The sequence below is a fragment of the Haliaeetus albicilla genome, chromosome 12, assembly GCF_947461875.1.
Source record: "Haliaeetus albicilla chromosome 12, bHalAlb1.1, whole genome shotgun sequence".
Lineage (NCBI taxonomy): Eukaryota > Metazoa > Chordata > Aves > Accipitriformes > Accipitridae > Haliaeetus > Haliaeetus albicilla.
The window spans coordinates 4,023,576-4,048,808 of NC_091494.1; the positions used below are offsets into that span (position 1 = coordinate 4,023,576).

A 25,233-nucleotide genomic window follows, 5' to 3' on the forward strand; every position below is an offset into this window, starting at 1 on the left:
GGGTGGCCGAGCCCTGTCGAAAATATGTTCGGTGCTGGCTGACTCCCCATCGAAAATATTTTCGGTGCCGGCCAAGCCCCTGTCGATAATTTTTTACCGGCCGGCTGATCCCCATACAAAAATATTTTCGGTTCTGTCCGAGCGCACATCAAAAGTTCTTTCGGGGCTGGCCGAGCCCCCGTCGAAAATATTTTCGGCACCGACTGAGCTCCCGTCGACAATTTTTATGGGGATGGCTGAGCCCCCGTTGAAACTTTTTTCGGCATTGGCTGAGCCCCCATCAAAAGATTTTTCGGCGCTGAAAGAGCCCCTGTCGAAAATATTTTCGGTGCTGGTCGATCCCCCGTCGAAAATTTTTTTGGTGCCAGCCTAGCCCCCAGTGAAAATATTTTTGGTGCCGGCTGAGCCCCCGTCGAAAATTTTTTCAGGGCCGGCCAAGCCCCCGTCGAAAATTTTTTCGGCGCCGGCCGAACCCCCATCGAAAATATTTTCAGGGCCAGCCAAGCGCCTGTCGAAAATGTTTTTGGGGCTGGCCGAGCCACATTGAAAATATTTGTGGCACTGGCCGAGCCCCCATGGAAAATTTTTTCAGGGCTGACCGAGCCCCCATCGAAAATTTTTTCAGGGCCGACCGAGCCCCCGCCAAATATTTTATTGCAGGCCAGCCGAGCCCCCATCTAAAATAATTTCGGTGCTTGCCGAGCACCAGTCAAAAATTTTTTCAGCGCCGGCCGAGCCCTCGTCGAAAATTTTTTTGGTGCCAGCTGAGCTTCCGTAGAATATTTTTTCAGGGCCAGCCGAGCCCCTGTCGAAAATTTTTTCGGGGCCAGCCGAGCCCCCTTCAAAAGTTTTTTTCAGGCACGCCGAGCCTCCTTTGAAAATTTATTCGGGGCAGGCTGAGCCCCCGTCGAAAATATTTTGGGCGCCAGCTGAGCCCCCTTCAAAAGTCTTTTTCGGGGACTTTTTTCTCGACAAGAGCTCGGCTGCCATAGAAAAAATTTTTGACGAGGTCTCAGCTGCTGAACAAAAATTTTCGATGAGGGCTCGGCTGCCGGGGACTTTTTTTTTCGATGAGAGCTCGGGTGCCAAAGAAAAATTTTTCAAGGAGGGCTCAGCTGCCGAATAAAAAATATTTGACGTGGGCTCGGCTGCCGAAGAAAAAATTTTTTATGAGGGCTCGGCTTCCAAAGAAAAATTTTTCGAGGAGGGCTATGCTGCCAAAAAAAAATTTTCGACGAGGGCTCAGCTGCCTAGGAAAAAAATTTTGAGGAGGGCTCGGCTGCCAGGGACTTTTTTTTGATGAGGGCTCGGCTGCCGAAGTAAAAATTTTCGATGAGGGCTCAGCTGCCCAAGAAAAAAATTTCATCGAGGACTCAGATGCCGAACAAAACTTTTTCAACGACAACTCGGCTGCCGAAGAGAAAATTTTCGACAAGAGCTCGGCTGCCAAAGAAAAAATTTTTAACAACGACGCGGCTGCCGAACAAAAATTTTTCGACGACGACTCGGCTGCTGAACAAAAATTTTCAACGGGGACTTGGCTGCCGAAGAAAAAATTTTCGACGAGGGCTCAGCTGCCGGGGACTTTTTTTCGACGAGGGCTCGGCTGCCAAAGAAAAAATTTTCAACACAGGCTCGACTGCTGAGGACATTTTTTCAATGAGGGCTTGGCTGCCGGGGAATTTTTTTTTGACAAGGGCTCGGCTGCTGTAGAAAAAATTTTTGACGAGGGCTCAGCTGCCAAAGGAAAAATTTTCGACAAGGGCTCGGCTGCCGAAGAAAAAATTCAGGGCTTGCCAGCCCCAGCACCACCAGCCAGGCGGCATCGGGGCTGTCCCACAGCTCCCTGGGCTATGAGAGCAGCAGGCCCAGCACCATCAAACAGGTGCCACTGGGGCCATCCTGCAGCTCCCCTGTGCCTGAAAGTAGCAGTTGCTCCAGCCACCCTGGGCCAGACCGGATCCACTACCACTCACAGTTTCAAAGGCAGGCACAAAAGCCATACAGCCGGCCTGGCAATCACTGCAGGACCAGCCATGGGCCAGCCCCGAGTGCTGAAAGCAGTGCCTTCGGCACTGCCAGCCAGCTGGCATTGGGACCGTCCTGCAGGTTCCCAGCACTGCAAAGCAGCAGCCCCAGCACTGACAGACAGCTGGCACTGGGCCTGTTCCAAGGCCCCCCAGTGCCTGCGAGAAGCAGCTGCTCCAGCCACCCTGGGCCAGACCGGATCTGACACCGCTCACGGTTACAGCGGCGGGCACAAAAACCTTACAGCCGGCCTGGAAGACACTGCTGACCAGGCATGCGCCAGCCCCAAGTGCTGGCCCCTATCCCCCAGCACAATAAAGTTGGCTGCTCATCTCATCCAACGCAGAAAGGGACTTGTGATTGTACCACTATCTGTGTCTCTAATGGTATCTGTAATGGTACCTGTATCTGTAGCTGCACCTGGACTTGCGATGCTTTTTGCAAGTTTTGTTTTGTTGTCATGGTTTAACCCCAGCCAGTAACTAAGCACCATGCAGCCACTCACTCACTACCCCCACACCCAGTGTGATGGGGGAGAGAATCGGGGGAAAAAAGGTAAAGGTTGCAGGTTGAGATAAGAACAGTTTAGTAGAACAGAAAGGTAGAAACTAATAATGATAATAACAACAGTAATAACTTGACAATGCTAATAAAAGGATTGGAATATACAAAACAAGTGATGCACAATGCAATTGCTCACCACCTGATGACTGGTGCCCAGATAGTTCCCAAGCAGCGATCGCCCCAGGTCATGTCCCCCCAGTTTATATATTGGGCATGATGCCATGTGGTATAGAATACCCTTTGGCCAGTTTGGGTCAGGTGCCCTGGCTGTGTCCCCTCCCAACTTAGAATCATAGAATCATTTAGGTTGGAAAAGACCTTTAAGATCTTCGAGTCCAACCATCAACCATGCCCACTAAACCATGTCCTGAAGTACCCTGTCCACTCGCTTTTTGAATATCTCCAGGGATGGTGACTCAACCACTTCCCTGGCCAGCCTGTTCCAATGCCTGACAACCCTCTCAGTAAAAAATTTTTCCTAATATCCAATCTAAACCTCCCTTGCCTCAACTTGAGGCCATTTCCTCTCGTCTTATCTCCAGCCACCTGACAGAAGAGACCAACACCCACCTCACTACAACCTCCTTTCAGGTAGCTGTAGAAAGCTATAAGGTCTCCCCTCAGCCTCCTCTTTTCTAGACTAAGCAACCCCAGTTCCTTCAGCCGCTCCTCATAAGACTTGTGCTCCAGGCCCCTCACCAACTTGGTTGCCCTTCTCTGAACACGCTCCAGCAACTCAATGTCTTTCTTGTAGTGAGGGGCCCAAAACTGAACACAGTACTTGAGGTGAGGCCTCACCAGTGCCGAGTACAGGGGAACAACCACCTCCCTGCTCCTGCCGGCCACACTATTTCTGATACAGGCTAGGATGCCATTGGCCGCCTTGGCCACCTGGGCACACTGCTGGCTCATGTCAATCAGCACACCCACGTCTTTCTCTGCCGGACAGCTTTCCAGCCTCTCTTCCCCAAGCCTGTAGCACTGCATGGGGTTGCCGTGACCAAAGTGCAGGACCCAGCACTTGGCCTTGTTGAACTTCATACGATTGGCCTCAGCCCATCAATCCAGCCTATCCAGATCTCTTTGTAAAGCCTCCCTACCCTCAAGCAGATCAATCCTGCCTCCCAACTTGGTGTCATCTGCAAACTTGCTGAGGGTGCACTCAATCCCCTCATCCAAATCATTGATAAAGATATTAAACAGAACAGGGCCCAACACCGAGCCCTGGGGAACACCACTTGTGACCCGCCGCCAGCTGGATTTCACCCCATTCACCACAACCCTCTGGGCTAGGCCATCCAGCCAGTTTTTCACCCAGTGAAGAGTGCACCCATCCAGGCCACGAGATGCCAGTTTCTCAAGGAGTATGACATGAGAGACAGTGTCAAAGGCCTTGCTGAAGTCGAGATAGATAACATCCACAGCCTTTCCCTCATCCACTAGGCGGGTCACCCGGTCATAGAAGGAGATCAGGTTGGTCAAGCAGGACCTGCCTTTCGTAAACCCATGCTGACTGGGCCTGATCCCCTTCTTCTCCTGGACTTGCCATGTGAGCGCTCTCAAGACAAACCATTCCATAATCTTCCCCGGTATCGAGGTCAGGCTGACAGGCCTGTAGTTCCCCGGATCCTCCCTCCGACCCTTCTTATAAATGGGAGTCACATTGGCAAGCCTCCAGTCCTCTGGGACCTCCCCTGTTGACCAGGAACACTGACAGATGATAGAGAGTGGCTTGGCAAGGACCTCTGCCAGCTCCCTCAGTACTCTTGGATGGATCCCATCAGGTCCCATAGATTTCTGAGTGTCCTGATGGCGTAGTAGGTCCCTAACTAATTCCTCCTGGATTAAGAGGGATATGTTATGCTCTTCATCCTTACCTTCCAGCTCAAGGGGTGGAGTACCCTGAGGATGACTGGACTCACTATTAAAGACTGAGGCAAAGAATGCATTAAGTACCTCAGCCTTTTCCTCATCACTGGTTGCTACGTTCCCTTCTGTATCCATTAAAGGAAAGATATTCTCCTTGGGATTCTTTTTACTGTTAACATATTTGTAAAAACATTTTTTGTTGTCCCTTACGATAGTGGCCAGATTTAGTTCTAGCTGAGCTTTTGCCTTTCTAATTTTCTCCCTGTATGATCTAACAAGATCCCTGTACTCCTCCCAAGTTGCCCGCCCTTTCCTCCAGAGATGATAAACTCTCCTTTTTTCCTTGAGTCCTAGCAAAAGCTCCCCATTCAGCCAGGCCGGTCATTTTCCTCAGCGGTTCGATTTGCAGCACATGGGATAGCCCAGTCCTGAGCCATTAAGATTTCCTTCTTAAAGAATGTCCATCCCTCCTGGACCCCTTTGCCCTTCAGGACTGTCTCCCAAGGAACTCTCTCAACCAGTGCCTTGAAGAGGCCAAAGTTAGCCCTCCGGAAGTCCATAGTGGTGGTTTTGCTGACCACCTTCTTTGCCTCACCAAGAATTGAAAATTCTATCATTTCATGGTCGCTAAGCCCAAGACGGCCTCCAACCATCACACCTCCCACCAATCCTTCCCTGTTCGTAAACAACAGATCTAGCAAGGCTACTCCCCTGGTTGGCTCACCCACCAGCTGTGTCAAGAAGTTATCTTCCACACACTCCAGGAACCTCCTAGATTGTTTACTCATTGTTTACTTCTTGTGCCCCTCCAGCCTTCTTGCTCGCTGGGCACGAGAAGCTGAAAAATCATTGACTTTAGACTAAACGCTACTTAGCAACAACTGAAGACTTCATTGTTATCAACATTCTTCACATACTGAACTCAAAACATAGCACCGTACCAGCTACTAGAAAGCAAATTAGTTCTATCTCAGCTCTGAAACCAGGACATATGTGTATTTTGTTTCTGTATGTATATGACTAATTCTACCTCTACCGGCAATGATATCTCTAATGGTATCTGTACCATTATGGGTCCCATAATGTGTGTGATGCTCTGCAACGCTGTTGCTGTCTCTATCTGTACCAGTACTGGGGTCTGTAATAGTATTGGTAATGGCATCTGTAATGGTACTTGTATCTGCATCAGTCCGTACGTCTAATGCTACTGACAATTGCCACAGGATCAGAATGCAAAGGCATGTGTAAAGTTACGAGTGTCTGCAGTGGCCTCTGCATCTCCTATTGTACCTGCACCTGCCTTTGCATTAGCAATGGTCTCTGCAGAATGGCAGCTGCAGTCCTATCTGCACCTAGAAGGGTGTCTGCATCTGTAATGGTATTGATACTGAAAAGTCGGTCGAAGAAACTCTCCAAGACTCGTTTTGGAGTTTTAGAAAGCAGGTATTCTTTATTGCAGCGCAGGATGCACGGGGGATAGTTCCACCTCGCATGCATACCACAGCTTTAGCACAAACAGGTTATATAGAATAACTAATTGCATATTAATCAGATTAGTATACATATACATAAAAATGATTATAACTGATTATCATAGTACTGCCTACATCCGATCATGCGCAATGAAGGCTCCATTTGAGTCAAAGGGCTGCTTTTATGACCACCGACCCATTTGAAGTTCTTGTTGGCTGTCCTTGAAGTCTTTATTCTTGTCCTTGTTCTTTGATCTTGAAGCTTAACGCAGTTTCAATCATATGCGGTCAGTTTCAACATTGTTCTCATCTAGTGTACAGGAACATCTAGTCATAAGAGCAAAGAACTGCAAAACTTATGAGTAACTACCTCTACTAGTTAATTGCTTGGCTATACTTTTGTCTATTGTTTCAATCATAGTGTTGGTATAAGATTTCTAATAATTATTTACCAAATCTCACTTTTACAGTCACCTAGCAGCTAAACCAGTTTCCATGACCAGTACAAAACATTAAAACCATCAAAATATTTAGACATACCATACAGAATGTATGGAAATATGCTATCAGTATGGGCTTTGGTGTCTGCATCTGTGACATTATTATAAGGAAAGGTATGTGCCTCTGCAATGGTCTATGCAATGGTTTTTGCAACACTACTTGAATCCACAACGCCATTTGCAATGGTAACTGTCTGAAACGGCATCTACATCCGCAATGGTATCTGCATCTGCTATGGCATCAGCAATGCTATCTGCACCATCAGCAGCCTCTGCAATGATAACTTCTGCAGCAACAGCGTCTGCATATCTACCTGCATCTGCAATGGCTTCTCCAAGGGTATCTGCAGTGGCATCAGCATCTCCACTGGGATCTCCGTCTTCAATCATACGTTCACCTGCAAAGCTATCTGCAATCGTATTTGCACCTGCAATGGCATCTGCAGTGGTATATGCGCAGGTATGTGAAATGATAACATTATTCTCATACTAAATCCAAAACATAACACTATACCAGCTACCAGAAAGAAAATTAACTCTATCCCAGCTGAAGCCAGGGCACCATAAAATGTTACTCTGTGCTCTTATTTTCAGAGGTCCTCAGCTTTCATATCAAAGTTTGTGAAGCATAAGGAAGTGATGACTTATTAACGTTGCAGAATGGTTCTGTTGAGTGTTAAAAGACAATTTTATTATTGTGGATTTATAAGGAAAATTAACCCATACACATTTGGATTCTTGCTCAGACAGTTGTTGTGTTTTTTGATGTAGTATTTTGGGGTTTGGGGTTTTCCATGCAGTTCACTTAAAACTTTTATTACGGATCAGTTTGGTGCACATAATTCTGCAATAATTTGCGGTTGCTTAAAGACAGAACTTCTATTCCTCAAGATTTTGCATTTTCTTTTAGGCTTAGTGTGTAACAGAGCCTGGAGCAGGCTCTGATGTGGCTGGTATAAAAACAAAGGCTGAGAAGAAAGGAGAAGAGTATGTTATTAATGGCCAGAAGATATGGATCACAAATGGTGGGAAAGCAAACTGGTGTGTTGACTTTTGACTCACATTACATTTTCTGTTATTCTGTTCTATACTGACCTGTGTGTGTGTCCCCAAGTTAGACACTACTGTTCACCACACTACGCTTCAATCAGTGACCAGCTTATCAGCACAAGGTAGAAGGAAGCAGTCTCAGTGCTGCGCAATGCCCGAGAAGGAAACCGAGCAGCAACATGACAACGCCATTGAAGTATGCCTCTCCATTTTTGCTGCTATCAAACAAAATTAATTCCCCTTTCTCTTCAGGGAACGGCAGCAACAGTAAGAGTTAACTTGCAAAGTACTCACTAGGCTCCTGTTACAGGGGACCTTGCTTTGTGGGTGTGGTGACTGAGATCAGTTGCTTCTGATGCTGCTAGAAACACCTCTCACTTTTGGTGAAGATAGAAAAAGTCTAGGATTGTGGTGTTACATTTTATTTTCTTAAGGGAAGACATTTTCCAGGTGTCAAAGAATCCAGATTTTGCTGTGGTGTCGATGAAGGTGCTTTACAATATAGACCTCTTTCATCATGTCTCACATAATAAGATCATGCTCACCCCCAAGACATAAATTCTTTTTAATTCAAGACGAAAAACTTTCTGCATTCACGTATAAAGCTGACTTTTCTTGTTATTTGTTTCCTTGTTCAAGGCAGAACCATCAAAGAGAATCTACCTGTTATCTACTGATATTGCTGAACAGCATAAATGTGATTTACAACTGTTTAATTTCTAACAGAAAAAAACCTACTTAGAACTTACACTTGGAAGAACAAATTTAAGAACTTTGAAATCAGGGGATAACTTAACATTTTGCATTCAATCCTCTATTTCCTAAGCATTGATTTCTGCATATATGCTGTGAATAGGTTTCTTCTGTACTCTTTGTGAAGCTGATGGTAATATTAAAAGACTTAGAATACATGGAAAAGGAGGAGAACCTTTGCATGTTGATGGGAAGGAATTTAATTACATCTTGACTTTTGTGGTAAGAGATGCACTGAAGCTTCCTTTCTCTCGCTCCTTCTCAGTTTATTTTTAGAAGGCCCAAGGAAAAAGAGTTGTTAACTTAATGATAGATTTATTATATGGTACAAACACACATAAAAAATTTAACATGTTCTAGGTATGTTTTGCTAGCTTGTACCGATCCAGATCCAAAAGCTCCTGCAAGCAAAGCCTTTACTGGATTCATTGTGGAAGCAAACAGCCCTGGAATCCAAATTGGAAGAAAGGTGAAGAGTACACCTCTTATTTGACAAGCCAGGAATTATTATTCGCTGCTAAACCAATAATGCAACAAATTGCCATTAAAGAAAAAAGACTGTGAAGCAACTGAACTTTTTCAATGATCTTTTCAATTTCACAGTATACAGAAGCTATTCATAAGACACACTTAATAACTATATTTTTATTCATTCAGATAAGGAACTATGCAGAATGGTCTAAAGTAAGGGCACTTTGCACAGCTGCAAAAGAATGTTTGAGAACCATTCAATTGACAAGTGCCAATTAATGTGAACTAGCATGCCTTGAAAGTGTAAGAAGCAAGGTGGAAAACTTTAACCATAAACACACAGTGTGCTTTAATTTTAGCTCCTCCTGCTCAAGGAACAGGCCTCGGAGACACTGGTGCTAGTTCTCTTTTGGCGGGGGGCGGGGAGGGAAGAAAGAAAACAAAGAAAGAACTAAAGAAAGTACTGGTTTTAGTAGCAGGCAAAACTAGACATTGAACATTAGGAAAGGAATTCGAAAACTTGAAAATCTCATTTATTTATTTGTTTGTTTGTTTGTTTGTAGTATAGCTATATTCTACTATTGCCTGCATGTTAGGTTCTTTACTTTTTCCTCCCCCATCTCAAAGGATATAGATGAACTAGAAAAAAAGACAAGTGAGTGATTACAGCTACAGAATTGATATCACATACAGAGAAAGTAAACTGCCCAGCTGTGACATATTAAGGGCATGCTGGTCTGTAAATGCAAAGCTGTCATTTGTTGTAGATATGGTGATTTTTAGATAAAAATTAAGTGTTTGGGGGAAAAAAAGGCTTATTTTATGCTTTGAGTAAACTAAAGAATGGAAATGTGTTGTACCTTGGAAGAATCCAATTTAGTTGCACCTCTGTAAGCATCCCTTTTCAGGAAATGAATATGGGTCAGCGCTGCTCTGATACCAGAGGTATTGTCTTTGAAGATGTACGAGTTCCAAAAGAAAATGTATTAATAGCTGAGGGAGCTGGCTTTACAATCACAATGGGAGCTTCTGATAAGACCAGACCACCCATAAGTATCAGAAATAAGTTACTTAAAAAATACAATAGGCATTTCTGATTTTCATTCTGTGCTATATTTAATTCAGGTAGCAGCTGGTGCTGTTGGGTTAGCAAAAAGAGTGCTCTATGAAGCTACTAAATACACTTTTGAGAGGAAAACCCTTGGGAAACCAATTGTTGAAGTAAGTTAAATATATAAAAATAAATATATCAAAAAGAAAACTCCACCCAAACCCCTGAAACTCAGGTACAGACTTAAGTTCTTCAACTCTAATGAACAGGGATTTTCAGGGAAGGAAAAAACCTCTGTGAGGTACATGAAACAAGACTCACAGTATTAATATGAATAGAAACCATTGCTAATCACGCCACTTAGCAGGGTTTAAGAAATACAAATAAACAGCAAGCTAAGTACAGATCTCATGAAAAGTAAAGCACAACTTGATCATTCAATACTTAATCCCTGTGCCTAAGTGGATTTTAGAATTAAAAACTTGAAAGTCTAATTCAACTTACAGTTGAGATCCTGATCCAAATTCTGCAGAATTCCTCAAGTACCATTTCCTGAGTGTGTTGGATTTGCAAATTAAGAAATTAAGATGACTATATTCTTCTTGGATGTCATAGAATTTTAAGCCGGCAATGTTAACTTGGCTTATTTCATCATTCGTAGCACCAAGCGGTGTCTTTCATGCCTGCTGAAATGGCAATGAAAGTGGAACTGGCTAGGATGGCTTACCAAAGAGCTGCATGGGAAGTCGATGCTGGTTGCAGGAGTACCTACTACGCTTCCATTGCAAAGGCATTCTCACGGGCGATGTTGCAAACCAAGTAGCTACAGATGCAGTGCAGATTTTTGCAGGAAATGCATATAATACTGAATATCCTGTAGAAAAACTCATGAGAGATGCTAAAATCTACCAGGTGAGTAAAAGAGAGAATGTGACCTTTACAGTCATGCAAACGTTTTCTATCAAATAAACTTAATGGCTACTTATTTGAAATCATGATGTACACATACTAAAACAAATTGGAGGATGAGAGCAATAATCCTTCCATTTAAAGAAAGGGCATTCAAATCAGGCAACTTCTTGCATACAAAACTCTTTGCATTAGATCAACAACTTAACCTACACAAGAGAAAGAAACTTAGTGGTGTGGTTTTGCTTTTTTGATGTGGTAACTCTTTGAAATTCTTGGACTCTTCATTTTGAAGCTTTGGAACTCTTAGAAAAAAGCACTGTAGAAAACAGTGATCAAAATACCAATGCTTGCTTTGGTATTCTGTAGGTAGAGATAGATGGTTTATGTATGACGCTGTTCTCTTCTTCACTTCTTGCTGTGCTCTAAACCTTCTGTCTGGAACTCTGGTATCCTAAACTGGGCAGATTACTTCAGTTGAGGTGCCACCAGCACTGGGTATTGCAGATTAATTACCTTGCATATGTTGTATTAACAGAAGCATGGCACAGCCTGGAGTGATTAGTTTGTTTCTGTCCCCCCCTCCCCCAAGAACAAAACATGCTCATATTTACTCATGTTTAGCCCATAGTCACCCAGATCTTTTTCTGCAGTATTACGACCAAGAAATTATTCCATGTCATAATTCTTCTCTTAGCATGTACTATGCTACAGTTCTTTCTTTATTCAGCAAGAATCGTTTAATTATGTTTAGCAAAACCAGTAATCTTTGTCTTTTCACCTCTTCCTGACATTAATAATGACTAGATAAAACATACCAAAATAGATATCAAGAAATGCATGGGGACAATGATCTGTAATGTTAGTTAGAACAGCTGTTAAGATTCTAGGTAGTTGAAGTTTCTCTTACAGCTGACTTTAAAATTAAAACTATTCTCACTAGCCAAGAATTTTTTCTCTATCTAAGGATAGAAAATTACTGCTTTGGAATCTAAAGGTTCTTAGTCCTAATTGCACTCCTGCAAGTGAGGAAATGAATGAGTAATTGAGCTTTGTTATGGTTGGGCTTTTTTCCTGTCAGGTGCCATGCTTTTCTAGAGAAAAAGGGTGGGAGGCTTAGAAGTTTCTTTGAAAGTTGACAATGATTTTACAGGATCCCAGTTATTTAGATTTTCCACTGCACTGATCCATCATGAATGCATGGCTAAGTAGACTTTTTTTTTTAATTGTTCAAATTAATCACATTTATTATTAGATTTTGGCGTTTTTTTCTGCTCCCCTTCATCCCCAAAAGAACACAGGAAAGGCTTTTGTCTTTACAATTATTTCATCCAATGTCTCTTGGTTACGCTTCCCTATATTACTGCCCAAATCCAGATGGTATATGCTTTTGGCCATTTGTTTCACGTACAGAAACTTTGTTTTCCACCTGTTCTTTTCTTCTGTATCTTTGATATTTCTCAGTATGACACAATTCTGCTCCTGTGTTTACTGGTAACATTCTTACACGTTCATGCCTTGCTCTGGGTTTCTGCCTGGCTACAAATCTAGGCTACTATGACAGAAAATCTAATTTAGTTTCTCAGATTCGGAGAACTTCCCTTCTTTAATTGTCAATGATGCTTGACACTACTCCCATTGACTTGTAAACCAAAACCTTTCTCGTGGTTACTTAAGAAGGCTCTGGGTTTTGATGTCTTTACACTTGAGTTTCACTGCTCTCTTCATCAGCAAGTAATTTAGACATGGGGTAAGCCGCAGCACTCAGAGAATTCACTCTGAGAATGAACCATTTCCTCTGAACCAAAACACCAGAGTGACCACAGGTTATAGCGTCTTTATTTTTTAAAAGCTTTGTAAGGTTCTTGGGAAGATTATCCCCATTTTATGACGACAGAGAAAGTGAATTTGCATGCACTGGATCAATTTGCCAAAGCAAGTTTTGGCAGAACTGGGAGCTGAAACACTTAAACCCCTAAACTACGTTGCCCTTGAATCACGTTGCACAGTACCTGTGGAGCATATGGCCTTCTTTCTGCGTTAGACCCATACACGTCTTTTGTTGTGTAACTCCAACTTTGCTGCAAGCAAGCCAAGCAGAACAGAGGGACGACGCAGAATGTTTCTATGCAAGAATACGTGGTTTAAAAAGAAAAAAAAAAGGAAGGAAGAAAGAAAAAAGAAATACTGTGTTGAAGAGAGTACTATTTAAGAAGAAGCAGTGGGAATAAATGGATGAAAGCGAACATTTGCTATGGCCTTGAAAGGCTAGTTAAAGAAAATACAACACTTTCAGCACAGGTCACCTCCTCCCCTGCACCCACTGTTTCAAAACCTACTTTGTAAAACCTAAATTATGTATTTTCTTCCCCACGTAAGACATTTTCCCCATCCTTCTGCACCCACTATGTCTGTTAATTTCATGAGAACCTTACTGAATTTTGATGAGAGCATCTGAGAGAACAAGACTGTCTCTCAGTATCTTGTATGTGGTTTATCGCATTTAGCCCACTGTAGTTCACCAAGTCATACTCAAATTTTTTGTTTTCTCTGTCTTTCTGCACATCCTAATCCACACTGGATTAGTGCTATGAAGGTTTACAAGCATAGAGAGATCTCTTAAAATAGTTTAAAAAATCATCAGCTGACATTATTGCAGTTGGGTTTTTTTCAGATTTATGAGGGAACTGCTCAGATTCAAAGGATGATCATAGCTCGTGAACACGTTGGCAAATATAAGGCTTAAAGAAATGCATCAAGCACATCTGGCACTGCTGCAGTGTTCTGTGTTCTTGTGGAAGAGGGTTTTAGTGCATTTCTCAATACAATTAGAAGGGCATGGAAAAACCCCTTTTCCTTCAAAATCTTTTTATTTTGTACAAGATTAAGCACTAGTTCTGTACTCCCAATCCATTCCTTCTGACTAACTGTCCTGGGTTCAGCTGGGATACAGTTAATTTTTACAGGAACCTGGGAGGTGGGGGGCATAGCCGGGGCAGCTGACCTGAACTAGCCAAGGAGCTATTCCATACCATGTGACATCATGCTCAGTATATAAATGGGGAGCAGCCGGGGGGGAGCTCTCTCGACTTTTGGTGGGGGAAGTGGCGGAGCGTCGGGTTCCGGGTGGTGAGCAGTTGCACTGTGCATCACTCGTTTTGTATACTCTTTCATTAGTACCGTTGCTGTTGTTGTAACCTTTTTTTTTGTGTTGTCCCAGTAAACTGTCTTTATCTCAACCCTCGAGGTTCCAGGTGTTTTTTTTTTCTTTTCTCTCCTCCGTCTCCTCCCTATCCCACCGGAGGGGGGGCGGGAGGAGTGACCAAGTGGCTGCATGGTCCTTTGTTACCGGCTGGGCTGAAACCACGACACTAACAAAGTTGGCGTTTTCTAAATGTTCCTGAATTCCAAAGCGATTGGTTGTTGTCTTTCCCCACTCTCTCTCTTTCACTCATATCATTGGCTTTTGGTGGGAAAAGAGGTAAAAACCTTCCCTGTAAAATTTGTATGATCAAAACAGTGACCAAAATTCTGATTTTTTAACTGGGTTTTTTTTTGGGGGGGGGGGGGGGGAGGGGAAGTCAGGTCTGTGAAGGCATTCAGCATGTAACAAGGAATTGGATTTTTGGTGTTTCTGTGTTGTTTGTTAATGATACAGATTTGGTCCCACTGTTTTATCACCAGGGTTTGGGTGGATATCAAATCAGTAAATCCCAGGGAAATTTAAAAAAGCTATTCTGCTTCCTCAGGAATACCACAGTCTCTAGGTCACCACTTGCTAAAATAAATATGCCAACAGTGTGGTTTTGTGGCCTTTAGAAACTTGCCTCTTTTAAAAAAAATTGAAAGGGAATGCATACTGGCTTCTGGACCTTTCAAAAACATACATTCTCATCAATTAAAACGCAGGTTGGTGTTAGTTTTCTCAAACGGTGGCTTGATTACTACTTGCACATTATCTATATTTTACATGCCTTCATGAGTCAGTATGAACAAAAACTAGTTTTCGTTTTCATAGGGCTTCTGTTCAGTGACTTAACCATCTTATTCACCTGAACCTAGCAAAGACAGGAATTGGCATTCAGTGCATTTATCTCTGTGTGCCTCACGGAAACCTGTAACATTTATGAAGAAAATACTTGTTTTCTTGTGCCTTAAGCAAAACTTCTTTACGGACAAACGTTAAGTACAGCTTTTGAGAAATACAGGTACATGGTTTTATCATAGTGGGGAAAAAAGAACTATGATTGTTCAATTTTAAACATGTTTTCATTTTAACTGATCCCACGCAAAAGAACCTGTAGGAAACTGCCTTATTTTCAGTTCTAACAATGCTGTTCTAAACTTGTCTGTTATCCCAAACGCCCAAACAAAGTAAAGGGCAGAAATGAGAACCTCACAACATAACGGTTTTTCACTGTAATATTAGATTATCAAAACGTTATTTCTGACAGTCATCGCTGCATTCTGATTAAAAAACGATGTCTAAGCAGAGAGGCGTGGTTGCTTTTATTCCCTTTGCTCGTCACATAATTTAAATTGTATTTCAGGTAAGTTGCGCAGTGTCTGAAGGATGTTATGGCTGTACTGCGGTTCTCACTACGCTACAGCCCCCAGCAGCTGAACAGCCCTTCCAGCTCAGCAATACCAAGGCCTGCGTTGCTGCTGTCTGCATGTGTGTCGGGTTTAAGGATTTAGATACTACCCAGCAGTAATGGAGTATCAGCTTCAGAGAGCGTGGCCTCTTTCACTACTACACTTCTTAAGCAAGTAAATGTTCCGTTAGGATGATTCAAGTGAAAGCGTGTAGCTTTTCCTCAAGAATGACTTACAGCATCGCATTCATTCCAAATCCAGTACATTTAAACCTATTCTTGCTTTCCATCAGTATACATACTTAACTACGTTTCCTGAGAAGGAGGAATTTGTGTGAGGTGTTTTTTTACCCTGGACAGGCCCTTTTTTCAGCGCTGGCAGAAGGCACCTTCCCTAGCTTTCTTGGGGAAATCACTCAGCGCTGACGAGGCCACACCTGGAGTGCTGTGTCCAGTACTGGGATCCCCAGTACAAGAGGCATGGACGTACCAGAGAGAGTCTGGGGATGGGCCACTATGACGACAAGGGAGGGCCTGGAGTCTGAAGAAAGGCCGAGAGAACCGGGACTGTTTAGCCTGGAGAAGAGAAGGCTCAGGCAGACCTCATCTATGTGCACGAACACCTCATGGGATGGAAGTGGAGGCAGCCAGGCGCTCCTCGGTGGCACCCACTAACGGGGCAAGAGGCAAGGTGCGCAAACTAAAAGACAGGACGCCCCATCGCAACAGAAACAGCCATCTGTCTTGTCCCGTAAGGGCGGGTCAAACGCTGGCACAAAGAGCGGCCCCGACAGGTTGTGGAGTCTCCATTCTCGGACATACTCCAAACCCAACTGGACGTGGGCCAAGGCAACTGGCTCTGCGCGACCTGGGGGGAGGACTAGGTGGCCCCCAGAGGCCCCTGCCCACCTGAGCCCTTCGTGAATTCGTTTGCAGCTGCTCGGCGGGTCGCCCTGGCTTCCCCGCGGTCCCTGTCACCCACCCCCCCACGCAGAAACCCTGTCACCGGCTGCGCAGTTTTGTGCTGCTGCTTAACGAAGCGCCTCGCGGCTGTAAACCGCCATCTCATTTACCCGCCGGCAGACCCACTCTGCGACATGCGGGACAAGCATATAAAAAAGCGTTTAAAACACCACCCCCCCCCAAACAAAAAAAACCCAGCGCACCCCCATCACCCCTCAAAGCCCTCCCCAGACCCCCGCGCCCCTCCCAAAGCAAGAGACCTTTTGTTTAATTGCTCTACGCCAGACCAGCACTGTCCGTGCTCGTTCCCGCCAGGCACGGATCGCGTCTGCCAGGGCACAACGTCGGTAGCAAACAGCGCGGCCAGAGCGGCCGCTCACAATGCGGGAGAAAAGAGGTTTATTTTCGAAGGGAAGAGCAGTCGCAGTCGCGGCCGCAGCGGCCCGCTCCGGGGCCGAACTCCGGGAGCTCCTTCTCCAGACGCCGCTTCCGGGCGGGGTCCTGCCGCGCCGAGACGCAGGACGTCCCGCCTGAGCGCCGGGTCCCGCCCGCCCGCGGCGCCGCCTCACTCCGCAAGCGCGGGTCCGGCGAAGGGCTCGGGCAGCTCCAGCGGGGCCCTGCCGGGGCTCCCCCTCGCCCCGCCCCGCCCCGCCCCGCCCCGCGGCGAGATGCTCTCGGCGGCGGAGGCGGGGGCTGCTTCCTCGTGGCGCGGGTAAGGCCCGGCCTGGGGCCGCCGGTGTCTGCAGCCCTGGGGCGGGGCTTCGGCTACGGTCACTCGTCCCAGCGGTGCGGTGGAGCCGCCGGTGAGGCTGAGCCCGCCCGGGGCCGGGTCGCGCCGGGCCTGGCGGCGGGGTCCCCGGGGAGGCGTCCGTGGGGGGGCCCCGGCCCCCTCGGCGGGATCGATCTCGGTCTCCCACTGGTGGGGACGGTCAGTGGCGAGCTGGTGCTTCGGTTCGCCTCGCCTCACCTCACCTAGCCTCAGCCTGGGAGGTCGGGAGGTTTCCTTCACGCCCCTTCCCTGGGGGGGGTTTGGCCAGGCCGGGAAGCGAGGCGGTGAGGGTGGACGGAGAAAGGTCTGTGTCCAGAGAGGCACTTAGTGCTGAGGAGCTGCCCGAATTGCCCCGGGGCACGGTACCCCCCCCAAGCCGCCGCCGCCACCCCTGACCTCACGTTTTGGTGGTGCTTTTTGAAGGGGACGCCACGTCAGGAGGTGAGAAGAAAACCTGATGCCCCCCCCCAAGCACGTTTCTTTTGGAGAAACATGTGGCCTGTAGAGCTTCGTTTGGGACGAGGAGAGGTGACTGTGTAAGTGTCAACTTGTTTCAGCACGGCTGTGCTTTTACAAAGGGTAGCAACCGCCACGCCCCGTGTGGGGAGTTAGGGGTCGGGTGCGTGCTCCCCAGCCCCTTCTCTCTTGCCCTGTGGTCCGCCATGACAGACAAACGGGAGCTGCTTTGTTAGTTCCCCTGGGCCTGGCGTGGGTGTTGGCATGTATTATCTGAGCATAAATCTGAAGGTGGCAGGTTTAGTTCTAGAATCACCGAGGCCTGGGAAGTGAACTTGGCGTGGCTCCTTTACATGCAAGGAGGCTGTAGCTGTATTTCCACGTGGCTCCCTTGATAGGAGCCTGTACTGAATCCGGGCACAGCGCTGCCCTGTGCTTGCTGGGGTTGATAAACGCTGCGGCGAGCAGCGTCAGTTTCAGAGGCGTAGGTTACCAGACGTAGCCGCCAACAATTGGATTCCAGTTCCAGGAGGTGAAAAACGTCAGGAACGGCTTAGGTCAGAGCGTCCCCAAGTAACTGGAGGCACTCTTGCTTATGACTGTTGTTGCTGTGCTGAAAACCCACGGGTTGAAGTACTGCCTCACGATAACATAGATGGCAATATGAGATACAGATCTAGAGAGATCTGTAGGTATGTGCATCTGAGAATTCCCTTCCTAGTGCAGCTTCTGATTGTGACAGCTTTGGCACTTGACAGTAAATTTTGTTAAATGTTAGACTTGTTGTTTTTGCGACTCGTGGTGGTTTGAGTGGTAGTTTGGGTGCGAAGGTGGTAACCGATGATCTGAGGTGAACTGGTACCTTCCTACTTGCCAGTGCTTCATTTGACCTTGAGCTTGATGCTTCTAGGCTAGAAAATAGAGGGGAGGAGGGAAATGCAGTAGCATAGGTGTATACACGCACGCGTGCCTGTATGTACGCGTGCAATGCAGGTCGTATTCATGAGCGGTTCATACGTCCAAGGTTGTTAGCGGGATGGGAAGCATTTGATGTGCTGCAAACTTTGTCAATGTTAACTACAGCATTTTCATTGCTCTGCTTTGATGCTGTGCTTCTCTGATTAAGGACTAAAGCAATGCCCTGCTTAGGGGCGCAGTCCCTCGGAGTGTTTGAGGATAAGCAGTGTCACCTGAGGGCGGACAGCAGTGGCTCTCGTGGGATGGCTGCACCGACTGAAGGCAGACGAAATTCTGGCGTTCGTCAAATCACGTCAGCACGGTTGTGGTGGAGCAAGTGCCAGCAGAGGTCACGATCCTCGTCTCCTGTCGACCCTCAGCACATCCTGGTAAACAGAACAGGGTAGCTGTTGAAACAACCACCTTTAGTTGACGATCTTGATGACTGCTGACTTAGGAACTGGGTGTGTGGGGAGAGATTTGAAGGAATCAGACAGGACGGCAGGCACTGCTCCCTTGTTAGAAGGGGATGTGCTGGAACTTGTAGGCTATAAACCTTGGGAGGCCTGATAAAGGAAACAGGCACCAATGTGGTGAATTACTGACCCGTGAGTCATGCTCAGTAAAGGGCTGGAACTTAGAGTCTTTTGTAAAAATAGCTTAGTTGCTGACAGTCCAATTGTTAAAGTTTAAGTAGCTACCAATTAGCGCGCGCTGATAAGAACTTTGGAGCATAATAACCAATCAGTTTAAAAAACGCGTCTTCTGATTTTCTATATAAACGAGTGTTATATACAATAAAACGACACTCTTTGCTTGCATCAAGCTGTGTCCCGTCTCTCAATCGCGGCACGGGTGCTGTTGGATACCAACAGCAAAAACTATTTCACCACCTAATTAAAAAAAAAAAAAACCAAAGAACGGAAGGGGCAAAACTAGGATTCATGTCCTAAAAGAGTTGTCAGATTTGGGAACGTTGTGCTTTTAATGTTCCTTAACTGGTGGTGGTGTCTGCATTCCTGATGAATTTTGTAGCAGTCATCCTGAAATATTTCTTAGCTACAGGTTTCACTGGAATTTTGTAGATAATTACTTGTGGATTTTAGGATGTTTCTTCATGTATGTTGAGGTGAAAGGTGTGTATGGCCAGAGGAAGAGCAAAGGTTTGGGTTTTATAGGTATTTATACACACAGAAATAGACATTAGCTTATATGAAAATGTACTTAAATAATGATGTAATGATTAAAGGAACCATACGTTTACGTAATACACGCACTTTTTATGTACATGTAGTGGCTTTACGCTTTAGTACTATACAAAAGTAGTATTGTGGTAGTCAGTTCTTCTGCTGTGTTCCTTAAATCTGCTGGGTTTTTTCCGGTTTAACGTGAACTGTACCGGTCTGTTCGGCAATTATTTATTTGGTGCATGCTTTTTCCCTGAGAAGAAGGACTTGGTCTCAGTCGTACTTGCTGGCTGTAGCTATCTCCGTTGTAGGCTAAATTTCTCGCCATCTGTTCTGTGTTTTAGTTTCCTTCTCACGCAAACCGTGGTGACAAACAGTACCCGAAAGGCTCTGGTGCTTCCAGAGAGTGGCTTGATGGCCTGCGTAACCTACCTCTCGCCTCATCTCAAGGAACATATGAATGGCATTACAAGTAAATAAGGTAGCGTCCCGCTTTAGGAAGGAAGCGTGTTGGTTTTGAAACCCTTGGGTAGGACAGGAGGAGCTTGCCGTCTTGGGTCAGTGATGAGCGTTGGCATGTATTATCTGATCTAGAGTTGATGTCTATCACCACTTTAGCTCTAGAATTACTCTGAGACCCAGGAAGCTCCAGTTTCCTTAGGCTGCGCCCTTGGGCTCTTCCCAAGTACGGCATCAAATTGCTGTCACAAACTCTAACCCAGCATAAGGAGAAGGGGGCGTGGTTTGAGTTTTATTCCGTTTATGCACGAGGAAGGTGGAGTTGTTAGGTTAATGCTAGCTGTTATGAGAGATGCTGTCACGTTAACCGAATGCCACTCTGCGTACCCAAAGTTGAACAGTGTTAGCAAATGCTGGTGTAGAGGTTTGGTGGTAAACTTTGGTGGTAAACTTAACCAGCCTGTCTTAATGAGCATGCCTGTTCTTAATTCACAAACACTGTTTAGTCCCACCTCCACATCCAGAGTGTTTGAAAGGGCGTGTCATATCTTCCCTTGGTCACGGTTAAGAGTCAGGTGTCCAGATTTTCTTTTTAAGGAGTATGCTGTGGTTCTGTCTTTTCTGTTGGGGTTTGTTCTGTTATTTCTGAAATGCACTTACAGCTCAACAGAAGGAGTCTGATACCTGATGTAGCAGAGATGACGACATGGTTTATTACTTCCGTTTTTGGGATTTCTTAGGGAGAAATGACTTGCATCGGTGTGACCCCAGAATTAGGTTGTTTCAGAGTTTGTGGCTAGGTTCCACTGGAAATGTTGACTTTGGTGTAGTAATGACTCAAAGTGTGTGGTAGGAGAGCTCTGTTGGTGTGGCTGCGCCAAGCAATTGTTCAGCTGCACGTGTAGCTTCTTTGGTTTAGCTTCCAGGTGTGAGTATGCAAAAGAAAACTTGCAACTCTAGTCAGCCTTGCTCCAAAACCAAAATGCTTTCTGCTTCTGCCCAGGTATCCAAGAGAGCCCTGAACATTCCAGGCAGGCCAAGAGTTGTGCCCCAGTATCTCTGAGAGTCCACAGCTCTGCAGTTCTCCAGTAGGGCACTACAGGTAAAGTTTAAGATCACGTAGCTCTTTGCAAGTTACGCCATTGGAGTTTATTTGCCTCTCTGGCTATATACAGAGAATATAGCTGTCTGCTGGAAAGCTTTTTTGACAGGTCTAGGGAAAAGCGTACACAGCAGGATGCAACGGTCTCTTGATGAACTTGCTTGATGTCCCAGAGCACCAGCTTCTCCCATCCCACAAAAGAACCGGCAACTCAGGCTTGGAGCTGCTGACACACGCTGTGTGCAACAAAAGACAGAGGCATTGGGAGGAGGGACAAGACATCCTTCCTGCTCCTTGCAGCAGGCTTGGCAGGCTGCTTCTCTCCCACCCAGGTGCTGCTCCTCTCCCTGCAGGACTCACACACTCTTCCCATTCCCTTTCCAGGTCCTGGTACCTACACCCTGCCTAGGCTGGCGGGACCCAACACAGCCTACACCCATGCCAGCCCATGCTACTCCATGAAAGGGAAGAGTAAGCACAATGGCTTTGCTGAAGACCTCTCCAAGGTGAGCTACACTTCTCTGCTGTCTCGTGCCAGCAGCTGAAGCTCAGCTGCTCTCCTCAGGGCTGAAGGGCTCCAACACCTGCTGCAGCCTCTCTTAATGCACACTTTCCTGCACCAGCAGCAAAATCCAAGAAGCCATGGGTCCCATGGCTCTCCTGCTGTGAACAGCAACACTGACACCTGCAGTCCCTCGCTTTCCAACACTTAACAGATTTGATGGGGCAAAGCTCCTTGGCGCTAATGGGAATCTCCCTGTCCTCTGTGAAAACTGCCTCTCTGTAGGGGAACAGGAGGTGCCCTTGTTCCAATTGCTCCATGCCTCTCACACCACTTCTGGCCAGCCAGCTCAACTAGCGCAGCCCATGTGGGCACGTGGCAAGAATCAACACCTGCCTTTTGTACCCAACAACCTCCCTGCCTCTTTTACAGACGCCAGGTCCTGCTGCATTCCCCAAGGTGGAATTGGACATCTACAAAAAAAGGGCTCCCATGTACACAAAGGGAGCCAAAAGCAGAATTGGAGGAGACAAAACAGTGAAGCCAGGACCGGCAGACTACTGCCTGGGAGAGGTGAGGCAGCCTGCCCGCCTCTCCTCCTCTGCTTTGCAACAACCAGCCCTTAAGCATCTCCCCCTTCCAACAGGGCTTCTCAGAACTCAAGACCACCTTAATGGAGTGACAAACTGCAGGACAGCAGGCCTGCTCCCTTACCTTGGCCCAAAGCCAAGAACACATCTTTGCCTCTCCACTAGCTCAGATGTTCAGTGCTGACATGCACTCATACATTACAAGCTCTTCAGGAGGACACACTGCTGCAGAAGGGACAAGCCAAGAGCAGACCTTTCTCATGCACTGGGGATCAGCAGGGAGGGCAGGGGCATCTAGCAAAGTCTGGCTGGAGCTAGAAGGGCTTTGGACTTGGAGCAAGTGCCAGTGCCAGCTCAGCTCCAGCCATGAGCTTGCCCTGCCAGATGGAGTGGGCATGTGTCCTGGTTTCAGCTGCGATAGCGTTAATTGTCTTCCTAGCAGCTGGTACAGTGCTATGTTTTGAGTTCAGTATGCAAAGAATGTTGATAAAACTGGTGTTTTCAGTTGTTGCCAAGTAGTGTTTAGTCTAAAGTCAAGGATTTTTCAGCTTCTCAAGCCCAGCCAGCGAGAAAGCTGGAGGGACACAAGAAGTTGGGAGAGGACACAGCCAGGGCACCTGACCCAAACTGGCCAACGGTGTATTCCATACCATGTGACATGACGTCTAGTTTATAAACTGGGGGGAGTGGGGGCAGGGGGATCGCTGCTCGGGGACTAACTGGGCGTCAATCAGTGGGTGGTGATCAATTGCACTGTGCATCATTTGTATATTCCAATCCTTTTATCATTACTGCTGTCACTTTATTAGTGTTATCATTATCATTATTAGTTTCTTCTTTTCTGTTCTATTGAACCGTTCTTCTCTCAACCCACGAGTTTTACTTCTTTTCCCGATTTTCTCCCCCATCCCACTGGGTGTGGGGGGGAGTGAGTGAGCAGCTGCGTGGTACTTAGTTGCTGGCTGGGGTTAAACCACGACAGCTGCCAACACCAGCGGACTCTGGGACCTAGAGATTTGTCCTTCCCAGCCACTGGAGGCCAGTCTGGTGCACTCTGAGGTCAAGAGGTTTCTCTGTCCCAGGCCAATAGATGCAGCTGCTGCTTTCCAATTCATGTTTTCATTCAGTAGCAAGCATGTGTCCTAGAGAGGCACACACATGCACACACACAGAGGACACTAAAATGTCAGCCATGCAAACTGCCACAGAGAAGGGCGCTGACTTTAACAGCACCTATATATAAAACACTACCAGAACTCACAAGAAACATAAGTATAAATATCCAAGTCCCCTTCATCCCCTCTGGCTGATTGGGATTGAAGGTGTGTAGCAAAAACACTCACTAACTCTCTGGATTCACCAGCATACCCGCATTTGCAGATCCCTTGTATGTAAGCATGGACCCTTAGTCTATCTTGTATACATGCCCATATCCTGGGCTGTCTTACCTGCTATGTGGGTCTTCTCTTAATTGCCAGCTAGCCCAGCTTTATGGTCACTAGCAAACAGGTGCATACACTCACACCATCATCTTCTCTCACGAGCACCTCTTGCCCCAGTGAGACATGCCTTGACTTTCAGCATGGGGTCGTGGTGTGCCTGGATCCTGGATATCCACATCTTGCTCAGAAACAGTCTGAGAAAGATTGATACAGGGTTTCCTCCACTGGCTAGTCCAGCTTGAAATCTGAGAGTGGATTACACATGTACACCCATACGCATCAGGTCAGTTGAAAATACAAGCACCTTGATCCCCCCAGTTTCTGGCATCCCAGCCCCATGGGTCTTACAACCCATGGTCCCTCTCATTACTGGTGCTTAGACCCTCACTAGCTCCAGTTGCTGGCCCCACAGACACGTGCACCCTATGACCCTTTATCTGACTCCAGTTGCTGGCACTTGATTTACTCACTACAGTCTCTTCAGTTGCTGACACCTAGAGTTTGTAGTATTCACACATAGCACAGAGAGTGAAATTAGCAGGATAGTTAAGAAAGAATTTAATAAGACGACCAGAGACCAATTGTCTTTGACCATTCGCCATAACATTCTTTAATAGGTTTTGCATTGTCAGATACATAGGACTCGGCCACAAAGCCAAGACAGGAGAGGTGTTTGCTGCACAAAATAAGTCCTATGACAGAGGTGAAGTCAATCTCTAAGGCAGAGAATGTGCACCTGAGAAATGCCCTGGTTGTGGACAGCCTATTACGTAGACACCATATGAACATCCTTAGCATTTTCCCTGTTTGCTTCATCATGCAGGCAAGCAAAGGGTAAGGGAGATGAGAACCAGAGGATTTGAGATTATAGACGCATAAGTGGAGAATTTTGTGTTATGTACCTTCCATTCATACTGCTCTCCTGGGTGCAGGTGGAATAAACTGACACACAGACATTGAATCCATTACAGATTCCCAGGGATGTCTGCCTAGCTTCTGCTCCAGAAGGACATGGCTTTCCTTTAGGTCTTGTGTTGTTTGCTCCATGGAGCTGTTTTCCCAGAACTTGTGGGATCATTCACCTGGTCTGCAAGCCAATAACACACAGAGTCGGGGTACTAGCTATTTATTGCCGGTTCTGGACAGAAAAGGGTGCTAGGGGGTATCCCTGCAAAAGCTAGCACACCCAGCACTAAAACAGTCATTCATTTATACATTGTAAATTAGCATAATTACCATACACGCTGTTTATCAACCTTTTACTGGTGCCCATAATTCCATATCTTAAAGATGATTGCTGTATAGTGTCCTTGTCTTCATTTAAAGGTGCAGCGTCTTTTAATTTTACTGCAATGGCAGTGGGTGAGGGTCTTCAGGTGGAGGTGAGTATCATAACTTCTAGAGGTGTGGTCTTCATATTATAACTAGTTAAGTTCACCTAAAGGGCACATTTTTAGTTGATTCATGTTGCATAGCCAAGCTTCTTTGGGCAACCAGCCCACTGAAGTTTCTGGTTCCTAGTTTTAGGTCGATTTGTTCCTTCT

General features: G+C 46.1%; 1 protein-coding gene, 2 long non-coding RNA genes and 1 other non-coding gene across 6 annotated transcripts; 3 read left to right on the top strand and 1 right to left on the bottom strand.

The window, feature by feature from the left end:
• Positions 1-5,922: 5,922 nt before the first annotated feature.
• On the bottom strand, positions 5,923-16,538 carry LOC138687962 (uncharacterized). Of its 2 annotated transcripts, none has more exons than XR_011327000.1 (4): positions 16,486-16,538; positions 15,753-15,933; positions 12,680-12,792; positions 5,923-6,243 (listed from the first exon to the last, which is right to left on the bottom strand). It is a non-coding gene; the product is annotated as an uncharacterized lncRNA (long non-coding RNA). The 2 variants fall into 2 exon arrangements; XR_011326999.1 differs by having other exon boundaries at positions 5,923-6,260.
• Positions 7,350-9,759, top strand: LOC138687963 (uncharacterized). The gene is made up of 3 exons (XR_011327001.1): positions 7,350-7,474; positions 8,597-8,705; positions 9,616-9,759. It is a non-coding gene; the product is annotated as an uncharacterized lncRNA (long non-coding RNA).
• An 897-nt stretch (positions 16,539-17,435) lies between the features above and the next one.
• Positions 17,436-24,292, top strand: LOC104315142 (ciliary microtubule associated protein 1A-like). Of its 2 annotated transcripts, XM_069797651.1 has the most exons (5): positions 17,436-17,530; positions 18,078-18,207; positions 21,540-21,661; positions 22,090-22,230; positions 22,304-24,292. In XM_069797651.1, the coding sequence occupies exons 2-5, from the start codon at positions 18,114-18,116 to the stop codon at positions 22,337-22,339; spliced, it is 393 nt and encodes a 130-aa protein (XP_069653752.1). In that variant the 5' UTR covers positions 17,436-17,530; positions 18,078-18,113; the 3' UTR covers positions 22,340-24,292. The 2 variants fall into 2 exon arrangements, 1 of the variants encoding a protein (XP_069653752.1); XR_718265.2 differs by lacking the exons at positions 17,436-17,530; positions 22,090-22,230; positions 22,304-24,292 and adding exons at positions 18,577-18,796; positions 21,057-21,155.
• On the top strand, positions 20,151-20,235 carry LOC138688327 (small nucleolar RNA SNORD45). The gene has a single exon (XR_011327350.1). It is a non-coding gene; the product is annotated as a small nucleolar RNA SNORD45 (small nucleolar RNA).
• Positions 24,293-25,233: the final 941 nt, after the last annotated feature.